Source organism: Nerophis ophidion, linkage group LG10, assembly GCF_033978795.1.
Source record: "Nerophis ophidion isolate RoL-2023_Sa linkage group LG10, RoL_Noph_v1.0, whole genome shotgun sequence".
In the NCBI taxonomy this organism is placed as follows: domain Eukaryota; kingdom Metazoa; phylum Chordata; class Actinopteri; order Syngnathiformes; family Syngnathidae; genus Nerophis; species Nerophis ophidion.
Genome location: NC_084620.1, coordinates 40428380 through 40443643, shown reverse-complemented (window position 1 = coordinate 40443643; position 15264 = coordinate 40428380). Strand labels below are relative to the sequence as shown.

At 40.9% G+C, this 15264-nt stretch overlaps 1 protein-coding gene across 3 annotated transcripts in view; it reads right to left on the bottom strand.

Moving 5' to 3' along the window:
* Positions 1-233: 233 nt before the first annotated feature.
* Positions 234-15264, bottom strand: part of LOC133560806 (calpain-5-like) — a 15465-nt gene continuing 434 nt past the window's right edge. For 2 of the 3 annotated variants that reach the window (XM_061913751.1, XM_061913750.1), the window contains 13 exons: positions 15241-15264; positions 13773-13965; positions 13572-13703; positions 13307-13518; positions 13046-13238; positions 12766-12959; positions 9645-9722; positions 8689-9040; positions 8506-8628; positions 7442-7638; positions 5764-5882; positions 5527-5663; positions 234-860 (listed from right to left, as the gene is read on the bottom strand). The exon at positions 15241-15264 is cut by the window's right edge. In XM_061913751.1, coding sequence (XP_061769735.1) covers positions 690-860; positions 5527-5663; positions 5764-5882; positions 7442-7638; positions 8506-8628; positions 8689-9040; positions 9645-9722; positions 12766-12959; positions 13046-13238; positions 13307-13518; positions 13572-13703; positions 13773-13937 — 2073 coding nt within the window. In that variant the 5' untranslated portion in view covers positions 13938-13965; positions 15241-15264 and the 3' untranslated portion in view covers positions 234-689. The remainder of the gene's footprint in view (positions 861-5526; positions 5664-5763; positions 5883-7441; positions 7639-8505; positions 8629-8688; positions 9041-9644; positions 9723-12765; positions 12960-13045; positions 13239-13306; positions 13519-13571; positions 13704-13772; positions 13966-15240) is intronic. The other variant, XM_061913752.1, reaches the window with a different exon arrangement.

Here is a 15264-nt window from a genome sequence, read left to right as displayed (position 1 = left end):
GGAAAAAAAACTAATCAGGGGCAAAGGTCAACACAAGCCTGGTGATTGTGTTGGAACAGCATGTGTGTCTAAAAGAAGTATCAACATGGCGTCAAATATTTATGCAGAAAATTAAATTATCTTCATTTTCGTTGATCATGATGGACTTTGTTTATAACTGTGTAACTGTCATGAGCCCCTTTTAAAGTATTGTACAGTATAGTGTTAATATTTTTGTTATCATTAGTCACACCTTAGACTTAGACAAACTTTATTGATCCACAAGGGAAATTGTTCCACACAGTAACTCAGTTACAAAGGATGGAAAGGGTAATGCAGATATTAAGTAGACAAAAATGTACCATAGTAGCAATATAAAATATAACCTATATGTAATATTTACATGTTGTATATACAGTGTATAATATACACTGATATATTTTTTATATAATATGTACAATATATAACAAATCAACATTACCATGTACAATATTACAATATATGTAACAGCTGCAGCAAAAACAAAAAATAAAGATATAGACAAATAAAAATTCTAAGAAATAATTGAAATAAATAAAAATAAATATTACAATAACAATACATGGCCGGTGTAAAAACTAAGAAGTTACATTGATTCATGTTGGCATGTTTTCAATATTTTGGGATTTACACGAAAATGTTCCAAAATGTGCCAGTTGCTACGGTAACCTTTACAAATCTGTTAAGCAGACGCTGGAAGATGTCTCCATACACACGCAGCCCCCTGAGCCCGACCGGTCACCCTGTAACTCCATCACGTGGTTTCGGTTCTTCTCGGTCTCGGCTGGGTGGACCCTGGCCCGGCCGAGGATGGAGTCCCACAGCAAGCCTCTGCTCCACAACTGCGCGCGCGTGCACACACACACACACACACACACACACACACACACACACACACACACACACACACACACACACACACCAGCCAGTATTTGCAAAATGAGAGATGTAGGGTAAAAAGACCTGACTGGCCTGCTCAAATGTGGATATCACCACCATTGTGCAGTAGTGGAAATATTACATCAAAAATATTTAAACAACAAAGGCAGCGGTAAAGTTTAGATCCATGAAGGAAAGAGGAAAGTGCATGAATGTTTATAACTGAATACATTTGGGCTGCGAATCTTTGGGTGTCCCATGATTCGATTCAATATCGATTCTTGGGGTCACGATTCGATTTCAATTCAACACGATTCTCGATTCAAAAAAGATTTTTTCCCGATTTAAAATTATTCTGTATTCATTCAATACATAGGATTTCAGCAGGATCTACCCCAGTCTGCTGATATGCAAGCAGAATAGTAGATTTTTGTAAAAAGCTTTTATAATTGTAAAGGACAATGTTTTATCAACTGATTGGAATAATGTACATTTGTTTTAACTATTAAACGAATTAAAAATATGACTTATTTTATCTTTGTGAAAATATTGGACACAGTATGTTGTCAAGCTTATGAGATGTGATGCAAGTGTAAGTCACTATGACACTATTGTTCTTTTTTTTTTTTTTATAAATGTCTAATGATAATGTCACTGAGGACATTTTAATCACTGCTATGCTGAAATTATAACTAATATGGATACTGTTGTTGATAATATTCATTTTGTTTCACTACTTTTGCTTTGTTCTGTGTCGTGTTTGTGTCTCCTCTCAATTGCTCTGTTTATTGCAGTTCTGAGTGTTGCTGGGTCAGGTTAGGATTTGGAATTGAATTGCATTGTTATGGTATTGCTGTGTATTTTTTTGTTGGATTGATTAAAAAAAAAAAATATATATATATATATATATATTTAAAAAAAAAAAGAGAATCAATTCTGATTCAAATTCGAATTGATTATTTCCCACACCCCTAATTTACATATGCATACAAATGTGTTTTCTCTTTCATTATTAATTTAAACTAATTAAGAAACGTTTATGACAACCTTTTTTCAGAAGACAATATATAAAGTGATATATAACAGGATAATGCATATGTAACAGAGGTAATTTATGTTCTCAATTGCTTACTGTCTTACTACTCTTCTTGTTTTGATGTCATTTAATTTTAATGTCATTTTATCTAATTTATTACATTTACACATTGTGTTATGTGACTCTTTATTTCGCAATTTTTATTATTCTAAGTTCAGTGCTGTCATTTCCTACATTTTTTTATGGTCATTGAACATCACATGTCACAGCAGACTTCCAGGCTGAGACACGTGTGTGTCGTCAGTCTGTTGTCTTCCATGTGACGGTTTATGAATGTAAAGAAGGCTGGTTGGAGACTCACTATGATTGTTTTCACCAGAATAAACCATGATTGAGTCGGAAGAATGACTGGGTGTCGTCTTTTGGGGAAAAACACAACGCAAAGGAGTACTACATCGCTACACATACATTTATTATTTGTTTTCAAAACAGTTACAGAAACGTGGGACCCCAAATATTTTACTGTGAGACCCCATTTTTATGACTTTTATGACCCCGTGTTGAAAATTCTTAGCACCAACACTGGTGCGTGCGAAACAGCAGCATGCGTCTGTGGCCTGTGGGTCAGTTGGATTATATATCAAATATCATCACGGGGGCCATAGATAATTAATTCACGGGCCGGATTTGGCCCATGGGCTTTGACTTTGACACCCCTGGTGTAAGACCTCTACTGGACACGCTTCATTTCGATACTTTTATTTTGTCAGCGTGACAGAAGCGCTCTTCTGTTTTCAAGGATCATCTTTACGGCAGCACTCTTGCGTTTTTAAAAATCTGCTTGCAAACGTGTGAGTCTCTTACAACTTGTTTGAACTGTACTCGCAGACCTAAAATGAAACGTCGAGGAACACTTCTGGTGCGACTAACTTGAACTAATGACTACTGACCGCGTCTCAAGTAGACAAGCTAGAGCAACAGGAAAATAACCTTCCAATAAGGACAGGACTTAGAGGGGTGCCCTGAGGAACACCCTCAGTTTTGTACAAAACCCAAAACCAATGAAGCTGGCACGTTGTGTAAATGTTAAATAAAAACAGAATACAATGATTTGCAAATCCTTTTAAACTTATATTCAATTGAATAGACTGCATATAATGTTCAAACTGAGAAACTTATTTTTTTTGTGCAAATAATCATTAACTTAGAAATTAATGGTAGCAACACATTGCTAAAAAGTTGGCAAAGGGGCATTTTTACCATCTTTCCTTTTAACAACACTTAGTAAACGTTTGGGAACTGAGGAGACACATTTTTGAAGCTTTTCAAATGGAATCCCATTCTTGCTTGATCTACAGCTTATGTTGTTCAACAGTCCGGGGTCTTCGTTGTGGTATTTTCGGCTTCATTTTGTGCCACACATGAGACAATATGAAGGGACTACAGGCAAGCCAGTCAAGTATCCGCACTCTTTTACTATGAAGCCACGCTGTTGTAACACATGGCTTGGCATTGTCTTGTTGAAATAAGCAGGGGCGTCCCTGATAACGTTGCATGGATGGCAATATGTGTTGCTCCAACACCTCTATGTAACTTTCTGTTGCGGAGCACGCGCAGTCCGCTTTCCCCTCTTCTGCAGGAGCACCTAGAAGCTCCACCGAGAGAGCTGCAAGACACGCGCCGACACAGCTGGGGGAAATCTGCAATTCACGCACCTGGCCCTAATGATAAACAACTGTATAAGGAGTCTCTCCACTGACTACTCCTCGTCGGAACGTAGCCCCGTTTACAGTAAGCTTCTCGTCTCTGACTCCTCTCCTGCTCTCTCTCTCGCCTGCTTGTCTCCCTCGTGCCTTGCTCTGATTTGTCCTTGTCATCTCTTGTCCCCACAGCCCTCCGTGTCTCAGCTTTAGCTGTGCGCTTCTGCTGCTGCTCTTCCCCCCGGACTTTGATTGCCTTCCTCGATCCTCGACCCCCCGCTCGGACTTCTGGACGCCTTTCTCCTGCCCCACGACCACGCTTGGACCACGGACCTCTTTGCTTCTCCCACTCTGGACTTGGACGCTGCCACATCTAACACGCACTCCAACAAACCCTCCGGTATTTACATACAGTTAATTTCCACACTTAGTATTCCATTCACGCACATAGTAGCATACACACACCCCATGTAATCATCAAGTGCTCAATAAAACCCGTTGAGCTAGATCTTCTGTTGTTGTGCCATCTCCTTCCCCATTGCTGACCCATAACACTTTCAGCATTAATGGTGCCTTCACAGATGTGAAAATTACCCATGCCTTGGGCACTAATGCACCCCCATACCATCACAGATGCTGGCTTTCGAACTTTGCGTCTATAACAATCAGGATGGTTCTTTTCCTCTTTGTTCTGGAGGACATAAAGTCTTCAGTTTTAAAAATACTATTTGAAATGTGGACTCGTCAGACCACAGAACACTTTTCCACTTTGCATCAGTCCATCTTAGATGATCTCGGGCCCAGAGAAGCAGGCGGCGTTTTTGGATGTTGTTGATAAATGGCTTTGGCTTTGCATAGTAGAGTTTTAACTTGCACTTACAGATGTAGCGACTAACTTTATGTAGTGACAGTGGTTTTCTGAAGTGTTCCTGAGCCCATGTGGTGATATCCTTTAGAGATTGATGTCGGTTTGACTATTTGCTCACGCAGTTGTGGACAAAGGGGTGTACCTCGCCCATTCCTTTTTTGTGAAAGACTGACCATTTTTGGGAAGCTGTTTTTATACCCAATCATGGCACCCACCTGTTTCCAATTAGCCATACACCTGTTAAAGTAAAGTTAAAGTACCAATGATTGTCACACACACACTAGGTGTGGTGAAATTTGTCCTCTGCATTTGACCCATCCCCTTGATCACCCCCTGGGAAGTGAGGGGAGCAGTGGGCAGTAGCGGTGGCGCGCCCGGAAATAATTTTATGGTGATTTAACCCCCAATTCCAACCCTTGATGCTTTGTGCCAAGCAGGGAGGCAACGGGTCCCATTTTTTTTATAGTCTTTGGTATGACTCGGCCGGGGTTTGAACTCACAACTTACCGATCTCAGGGCGGACACTCTAACCACTAGGCTACTGAGTAGGTGTGATGTTCCAAATAAGTGTTTGATGAGCATTCCGCAACTTTATCAGTATTTATTGCCACATTTCCCAACTTCTTTGTCACGTGTTGCTGACATCAGATTCTAAAGTTAATGATTAGTTGCAAAAAAAATGTTCATCAGTTTGAACATCAAATATGTTGTCTTTGTAGCATATATTATTTGCATCTAACACAATTTAGTAACACACATGGAAGTGGGGTTTGTACATAATTTTCCAACTTCAGTGGTTTTGGGTTTTGTAAATCACAACTTTGGACCCTGTTGTTCTATGTTTATTCGGAAGGTTAAAATGTCAATACAAGGATCTGCCAACGTGTTTGCAGTGGTCCAAGTTCCTCTATAGAACAGGAGTACGCTAGTGTTTGAAGAATTTGCAGCAAAAATGTTTGACTGCCAAGATTCGAACTGAACACAGTTGAATAGCTCTGGTGCTAGGGCTCAGGAAGGCGTCAAACCTCGACTGAGATGTGAGCATCGGGGTATCTCCTGTAAAAGATGCTCCTCAGATTGAATTCTGGGTTTCCTTCAGCCTTGAACACCCGAGTCCTGATGGCGGCGCTCTCACATCGAATGATGGCGTAGACGTCTGGAGCTGCGAGACGAAAGGAACTTAGAGACCTCGGCAGGCTATATTTTCACATACAGTTACAAGTTGTTTGGAAAACAACAATTCCAGTTGTGGGAGGAGCCACCTGTCTGTTTAGGGGGGCAGAGTACTGTCGCCCTCTGGAGGTGGACCGTGGTCACCACGGTGGGCTGAGGTAAAAGACACTGGAACAAGGACGGAGACGGTAAGTCATCCTTCAGTTCCCTAAATACACACAAAGAAAAAGAGATTTACCCAAATATGGTAAATGGGTTATACTTGTATAGCGCTTTTCTATCTTCAAGATACTCAAAGGACTTTGACACTACTTCCACATTCACACACTGATGGCGGGAGCTGCCATGCAAGACCCTAACCACTAACCCAGGAGCAAGGGTTAAGTGTCTTGCTCAAAGACACAATGGACGTGACGAGGTTGGTAATACGTGAGGCTCGAACCGGGAACCCTCAGGTTGCTGACACGGCCACTCTACCAACCGCGCCACGCCTTCCCCATGACGTGCGAACAGCAAGCTTAGTAAACACATGGGATAACCGAGTATAATGTTAATGTCAAAATGTGACTATAACGTTAGCGTCAGCTCACGTAGCTAAGCTAGTGTTAATGCAAATATTTCCGCTCTCCTGTACCACTCCTTAATGTTACCTTGTTTTTGATGGATTAGAAGAGAGTTTCAATATAGTAGTGTTGTCCCGATACCAATAAAATGTATGTCGATACTTTTTGGTGCTTTTCGATACTTTTCTAAATAACGGGGACCACGAAAAATTGCATTACAGACTTTATTTTAACAAAAAATCTTCGGGTACAACAAACATGTGTTTCTTATTGCAAGTTTGTCCTTAAATAAAATAGTGAACTTACTAGACGACTTGTATTTTTAGTAGTAAGTAAGCAAACAAAGGCTCCTAACGTATGCAGTAACATATTTTGTCATTTTCCATTCTATTATTTTGTCAACGTAATGAGGGACAAACTGTAAAAAATATTAATCTACTTGTGTATTTACTATTAATATATGCTTCCTTTCTCTTTTCCATGTGTTAAAATGTAATACTCACTTATTCTTCTGTTGTTTGATGCTTTACATTAATTTTGTATGATAACACAAATTTGTCATGATCCGTGTCATGATCCAAAAGGAAATCATGTACTGCAGATTACAAGCTGGACGTAGTGAAATATGCAGCAGAAAACGACAAGAGGAAGCGGTGCATACCTTTGGAGTTGGCAGAGTTATTTAAAAAACAGGAAGAAGATTTCATGGGATTTATTGATTAGGAGTGACAGATTGTTTGGTAAACGTATAGCATGTTCTATATGTTATAGTTTTTTGAATGACTATTACCATAATATGTTACGTTAACATACCAGGCACCTTCTCAGTTGGTTATTTATGCCTCATATAACGTACACTTATTCAGCCTGTTGTTCATTATTCTTTATTTATTTTAAATTGCCTTTCAACTGTCTATTCTTGGTGTTGGATTTTATCAAATAAATTCACCCCAAAAATGCGACTTATACTACAGTGCGACATATATATGTTTTTTCCCTTCTTTATTATGCATTTTTGGCCAAAGCGACATATACTCCGGACCGACTTATTATCCGAAAAATACGGTAATTAGCATTAAAGCTACAGACACAAAGTAAGGCTCGCAAAAGTCTAAAATCCAGCATCGAGGCTGGACTAGTTTGGACAACACGCTTCAGTAAAATATGTGACCAATACTACAATTGGGTAAAAATGTGTCCAGACCTGAGTTGGACATGGGAATGGGAGAAGAGACGCACGAGGAAGTGTCCGGTGGCCCCTGGTTGGAAGGTGGTGGGCAGCACCACGTAACGACCCGGTGCCAGGGTGGCCTTCAGTGTGATGCTGCGGGAGTCCATGTAGACGGAGCTGGCCGCCTGCTCCACAACACGCTGCACCCGGCTGCTGCGGTTCATCTCCACCTGGGCACAGACAAAAAAACATGAAAAGTCTCATGAAGTTATAGAGGTTTTTAAAGATAAAGTACCAATGATAGTCACACACACACTAGGTGTGGTGATATTTGTCCTCTGCATTTGACCCATCCCCTTGTTCAACCACTGGGAGATGAGGGGAGCAGTGAGCAGCAGCGGTGCCGTGCCTGGGAATCATTTTTGGTGATTTAACCCCCAATTCCAACCCTTGTCAACAACACTTGTAGCTGAACTTTATAGGCCTCAGGCACACAAAAACATTCATAGTCTCTCCCAAAGTTATTTAGGTATATACGCACACACATGACCCCCACCCTTGAAATCAACGCCTTCACCACTGTTTAATTCCTCTGGGGCTGTGGATGGCCGAGCAGCGCTATACAGTGGCAGCGAGTCTCCTCAAACCCACCCCCTCCCTCTGTTGCAATTGGTGTGATATACGTGCCATGTCTAAATGTGTGCCATGCTATGTGAGGTTTTTTTCCTTGGGCTTAGTCTGGACCCCTCCTAAGGGTCTAGCCTTAGACTGATATTTATTTACTCCCCCTCCTCTCACCCATTGTTACCCTTTTCTCTTCTTTTTAAGGAGCGCCGTAAAAATGGCTGATCCGTTGGCGGTCCCGTCTTGTCTCCTTGTCTGCTCTTAGTGGGACTGTGCCGAAAATGCCGAAAATGTAATTTTCATATCTTATGTGTCTTGTGCATGTTAAGAATTGACAATAAATAATCTGAATCTGAATCTAAATTGATGCTGAGTGCCATGCAGGGAAGTAATGGGTCCCATTTTTATAGTCTTTGGTAGGACTCAACCTACCGATCTCAGGGCGGACACTCTAACCATTAGGGCACTCTCACCTTTAGCACTTCGAATCCGATTGGCAAGTTGTTGCCTCCTCCGTCCTTCCGGCGTATTCTCTGGTCCTCCTGCTGCAGACACATGAGCACCTCCTCCTTGTGGTCCTGCACGTGGAACATGAACTAGAGGAGGAAGAGGCTTCAAGCTCATGGTGCGTTTCAGAAGATTCCTGGTTTGTTTACCTGTGGATTGTGGAGGAACGTGTCCTTGTGGTTGATGCATCCTCCACACCGGCTCCTCTTGTCCACATGGACCTCCCGGCCTCTGTTTATCTCGTCCTCATAATTTGCTTGATACTCTGACACTTTTTTGGGGCGCCTTTCGTTCCCCCACGGCTCCTCAACCTGGTTTTCCTTCCTCCGGCTTAACATGCTGACAGCCGACGGAGGCTGGTTGGTGGAGGAAAGCGCCGGCGACCACTCCCCGTAACAGCGCACCTCTCTCCAGTGAGCCCTGGGCCACAGGAGAGATCTCTCCACCAGGCGGCATACTACCACATCCGTGAAATAACGACAGAAGTCCTCAAAGTCCATCCTGAAGCCAAGAGAGGATTCAGAAAATACTTCTTATCAAAACACTAGAGCACTCCCAAGAGGACATGCTAACTCATGTCATAAAATAGACTTAGACTTAGACGTAGACTTAGACTTACTTTTCATGGTCATTCAAATTAGATTTTTACAGTACAGATAAGAACGAAATTTCGTTGCATTAGCTCATGGTAGTGCATGATAAAAAATCAATGAGGTGCAGATATAAAAGAAAGTACTTTAATGATCCCTGGGGGAAAATCAGCACCGCAGTTCGCTCACAATAAACAATAAATACTTAAGTATTTTTTGTGAATAATATAAATACAGTCTATTATACAGCATTATTCACATGTGAATAATAGAAATACAGTCTATTATACAGCTTTATTCACATGTGAATAATATAAATACAGTCTATTATACAGCTTTATTCACATGTGAATAATATAAATACAGTCTATTATGCAGCAATTTTCACATGTGAATGATATAAATACACTTACATTTGACAAGTCTGTAGTACATATTGAGACAGTCTCCTTAAATTATAGTGCTACACTTTGTCACAGTCTACATTTCAAGTGCAATAAAACAGGACTAGCTACCAGAACTCGCCAACGTCTCGAACTACAAGTCCGATCTTCTCCCTCTCTGCACGGCTCATCTGCTGCCACTCCTGCGACCTGCAAGGACAGTGACATAGTCGACCAATTTGATTGTACAAGATATTTGACAACGATTTACAAATGTTACACACTAAAACGTTAATTGTCAGCAATCAACACACTGGGAACTGATGAGGACGAGCTGTATATAGACCAGTGGACCCAAGGATCCTCGCCTGAACTTAATCTTCTATCGCGTACCGTAAACTGACTACTCAGCTTTATGCTCTCTCTCTCTCTCTCTCTCTCTCTTTCTTTTTCCCTCTGCGTTTTCCCCTTCCTGTTTCATTGTTCTTCCTTGTCATCCTCCCCAGCAGTCTGCTTTGTCCCCAGGGTGGACGAGCTGTGCGTCTCGTCAGCCATAGTTTTCTCTGCTTGACGGACTGCCTCTTCGATCCTCGACCTCCGCCTGGACACGGACCTCCTACGCCCTGCCATTCGCCCTGACCATCTGCCTGCCCCACGGATTGCCTTCATGCCTTGTTCCTCCTCACTCATCACTCTGGTAACACTCAGTAGTTAATGCCTACACATAGTCTTACACCATACACCCTTTGGGTTTTGTCACACTCCATTCCTTTATTTAATTAATACTATTGTTATTTCTTTATTATATCATATTATTTATATATATAATAAATACATATAGCAATATTTCCCCCCTTGTGTCTGTGCCGTCAACTCCTTCCAGCATACATAACAGTATTTAATTTATATGTGTATGGCCCCTGACACATTATCTGTATGTAATATTGGACATTTACAGTAAATGTCATGTTAACAGGACATTTTGCGCTTCAAGCCTGTTCATTTATTTTTCACTGTGGTTATACAATACTGCAATGGGATGACGACTTGTCCAGGGTGTACGCCGCCTTCCGCCCGATTGTTGCTGAGATAGGCGCCAGGGCCCCCCGTGATCCCAAAGGGGATAATCGGTAGAAAATGGATGGATGGATGGGTTATACAATATACAGGGGCACGGAAAAAAACTAAACCCATAAAAACTGTATTAAATCCAAAAAAGGTCCAGCAAGTTTCAGTAAATTTGCTGACATTAAAGGGGAACCGCTCTTGTTTTGGAATTTTGCCTATATTTACAATCAACATAGTAATCACGGCATATTTCATGAGAGCAAACAACTACCGCACTTTGGGACAAATGATGATCAACAGTCGTATATTTTTGAGCCTAAATATACGGAGGATGAGCTACAAGTAGTAAAAACTTGGTGGCAAGCAGATCATGCTATAGTGAAACACTAAACCAAGTGTTACAAAAGGGGGATATGGAGGCCAAATTTGGCCCGCCGGCTGGTTTCGTTGAGCCCACCAAAGGGTGGCTTCCCAAATTCAATACATACTGACCTCTTTCAAGTTTACACAAACATTTATAGCATGTCCGAAAAGTTACAGTGCATTCGGAGAGTATTAACAGAGCCAATCCAGTTGGCGTAGCGCATGCTGGTGCCTTGATGCGGGAGAATTATCCAGGTTTAAACCCAGTAATATGCCTCATTCACTTAATAAAGACATTTTGAATTATAAATTGTTCCTGTGTTTGTAAAGAATGATAATGAACGATGATTGAAATAGGAGAACTGATGGAATCGCATGATATCAAGGCTAAAGATTATTAGAATGAATTTATAAACTATTAAGGTGTTGGGTTCGATCCCTGGACTCGGGGTCTTTCTGTGTGGAGTTTGCATGTTCTCCCAGTCACGACGTGGGTTCCTTCCGGGTATTCCGGCTTCCTCCCACCTCCAAAGATATGCACCTGGGGATAGGTTGATTGGCAACACTAAATGGTCCCTAGTGTGTGAATATGAGTGTGAATGTTTTCTATCTGTGTTGGCCCTGTGATGAAGGGGTGACTTGTCCAGGGTTTACCGCGCCTTACGCCAAAATGCAACTGAGATAGGCTCCAGCACCCCCAAGTGGTAGAAAATGGATGGATAAATGTATATTATATATATTAATATTAGGGGTGTGGGAAAAATCGATTCGACTACGACTCGAATCGAATATGACTCGAATCGAATACGTTGTGTGATTCAGAGTCGATTCTCAATTTTTTTTTAAATCGATATTTTTTCATTTTATTTATTTATTTTTTATTTATTTTTTTTTTATCAATCCAACAAACCACTACACAGCAATACCATAACAATCCAATCCAATTCCAAAACCAAACCTGACTCAGCAACACTCAGAACTGCAATAAACAGAGCGATTGAGAGGAGACACAAACACGACACAGAACAAAGCAAAAGTAGTGAAACAAAATGAATATTATCAACAACAGTATCAATATTAGTTATAATTTCAGCATAGCAGTGATTAAAATTTCCTCACTGACATTATCATTAGACATTTATAAAAAAAAGAAAAAAGAACAATAGTGTCACAGTGGCTTACACTTGCATCACATCTCATAAGCTGTGTCCAATATTTTCACAAAGATAAAATAAGTCATATTTTTGGTTCGTTTAATATTTAAAACGAATTTACATTATTGCAATCAGTTGATAAAACATTGTCCTTTACAATTATAAAAGCGTTTTAAAAAAAAATCTACTACTTTGCTTGCATATCAGCAGACTGGGGTAGATCCTGCTGAAATCCTATGTATTGAATGAATACAGAATCGTTTTGAATCTGAAAAATATTGTTTTTGAATCGAGAATCGAATCGAATTTTTTTTTATATATTATCAAATCGTGACCCCAAGAATCGATATTGAATCGAATCGTGGGACACCCAAAGATTCGTAGCCCTAATTAGTATTATATTTAACTATAGTTTTTTATATACGAAATGTTTATATACGAATGTATATATGTTTTATATATGAAATGCTGAATTGTGAACACCCAGGGATCCCCTGTAAAAAGCTTTAAGGTTTTATCGCATTAAATCCAAAGAGCAGCTGCTGCTCTTATGATTTTATGAAAATAAGCCCAAGGTTGTAAAAGAAGGGAAGTACGGGTAAACTGTAAAACTGTCCATTTAACATCAGCAAAGCTGTTATTCCCGACAGTACGGTGATTCCACTCACCGCTGACTCCAAGCACCTGTCCAGTCTGTGGTTCCCCACGGGTTCCTCATGCGCGCCAAAAAGAGTCGGGACGTTCCGGTGGCCTTCAGGAGCTTCTCCCCACGCCACACTTTCCTCACCGCCGTCACCCCGTAGGCGTGTCCTCGCACGAGGCCGCAGTCCAACACAGACTCCACCGTCTCACCTTCAGCTGGCTGACAACAACAGAACGTATGAACTTGTTGGCGCTCTTCTGCTCGGACAGAGCGAAGATTGATGATTTTTCAGAAGATGGGCCTACCCGTATAGAACATGTAATGAGAGCTTTGCGTTCGTGGGCCTTAGCCAGCATCTGGAAGAGAGCCTTTCTCTCGTCTCCGTGCCGACTGAGGGTCCCTCGATCCAGGCTGAGAGGCTCTGAAACCCCCCCAGTGAAGTCAATGAGGGCTTCTGCAGTGTTTCCTCCCTCCAAGGCCTCATAGCAGCCATTAAGCCTGCAAGTACGCCAGCAGTGAGACAGCCAATAGAAGGTCTGCATGGAAGTCACACTGCAATGACTAACTTGGCGTAGGCCTTTTCCAACAGGGCGCTCCAAAACTCTCTGGGCGTGGCTGAACGGCAGAAGAGGAGCATGCCGTCACCGCTGACAGGCAGCCGGTCGTCCACAACCACATCCAACCAGCGACCAAAGCGCCAGAAGCGGAAATGAAAAATCCCCGCGTACAAGTCCTGGCGCTTCGGGTTCCATTCCTGGTCCGTGTGGTCTGGGATGACCTAGGAGTAGAAGCTGTCACATCGAGGAAGACAATAATCCAGGTGAGCTAAACCTTTTTCCACAGGGTGGGCTCGGAGGCCAAACAGGAAATTGCTGCCACCATCCAGCAGTTACCCAGACTGCCTTGGTGCAGGTCACGGGTGCTGATGCCGTCCACAAACAGACGCGGGTCCTTGCAGATCTCCTGAGACGGACAGACGGGGAGTTGGCAATCTGCAGGTATAGTGCTCGTGAAGTGATCCCAGATCTTTACCTGGGGCCTCTTCCAGGTCACACCTGGCGGGGGCGCCCTCTTGTAGAAGAGCGACTGGGCGGCGGCCGGGAAGACGGGGTCCTTGAAGAGAACGCCGCGGCGCAGGCAAGCTCGGCGGAGCTTGTGGAAGCTCTGCCCTTGGAAGTCTGTCACTCGCTCGGACATACTAGACCAGGGGTCACCAACGCGGTGCCTGCAGGCACCAGGTCGCCCGTAAGGACCAGATGAGTAGCCCGCTGGCCTGTTCTAAAAATAGCTCAAATAGCAGCACTTACCAGTGAGCTGCCTCTATTTTTTTTAACTTTATTTATTTACTAGCAAGTTGGTCTCGCTTTGCTCAACATTTTTAATTCTAAGAGAGACAAAACTCAAATAGAATTTGAAAATCCAAGAAAATATTTGAAAGACTTGGTCTTCACTTGTTTAAATAAATTCATTTATTTTTTTTACTGTGCTTCTTATAACTTTCAGAAAGAACATTTTAGAGAAAAATACAACCTTAAAAATGATTTTAAGATTTTTAAACACCTTTTTAATTCCTTCCTCTTCTTTCCTGACAATTTAAATCAATGTTCGAGTAAGTTTATTCTTTTTATTGTAAAAAATACTAAATTCATTTTAATTTTATTCTTCATTTTAGCTTCGGTTTTTTCGACAAAGAATATTTGTGAAATATTCTGGCAAATCTAGAAAATCTTTAGAATCAAATTTAAATCTTATTTCAAAGTCTTTTGAATTTCTTTTAAATTTTTTGTTCTGGACAATCTAGAAGAAATAATGATTTTTCTTTGTTAGAAATAGAGCTTGGTCAAATTTGTTATATATTCTAACAAAATGCAGATTAGATTTTAACCTATTTAAAACATGTCATCAAAATTCAAAAATTTATCTTAATCAGGAAAAATTACTAATGATGTTCCATAAATTATTTTTTTAATTTTTTCAAAAAGATTAGAATTACCCAGTTTTTCTCTTCTTTTTTTCGGTTGAATTTTGAATTTTAAAGAGTTGAAATTGAAGATAAACTATGTTTCAAAATTAAATTTTCATTTTTGTCCTGTTTTTTCCTCTTTTAAACCGTTCAATTAAGTGTTTATTTTCATTAATCATTCTTTACAAAAAACCTTCCTTAAAAGGAAAAAAAATGTATGACGGAATGACGGACCGAAATACCCATTTTTTTAATATATATATATATATATATATATAGATTTATTTATTAAAGGTAAATTGAGCAAATTGGCTATTTCTGGCAATGTATTTAAGTGTGTATCAAACTGGTAGAACTTTCGCATTATTCAGTACCCAAGAAGTAGCTCTTGGTTTCAAAAAGGTTGTTGACCCCTGTACTAGACCATAAATGGATCAGACGTATCAATAAATGCAAAACACTAATACAGGAAGTGCTGCACGACATGCTCTATACTATAGCTATAAACACACATGATCACAATGACGTGCCCTTTACCTTTTGGGTGTATTGCTGCCAGGT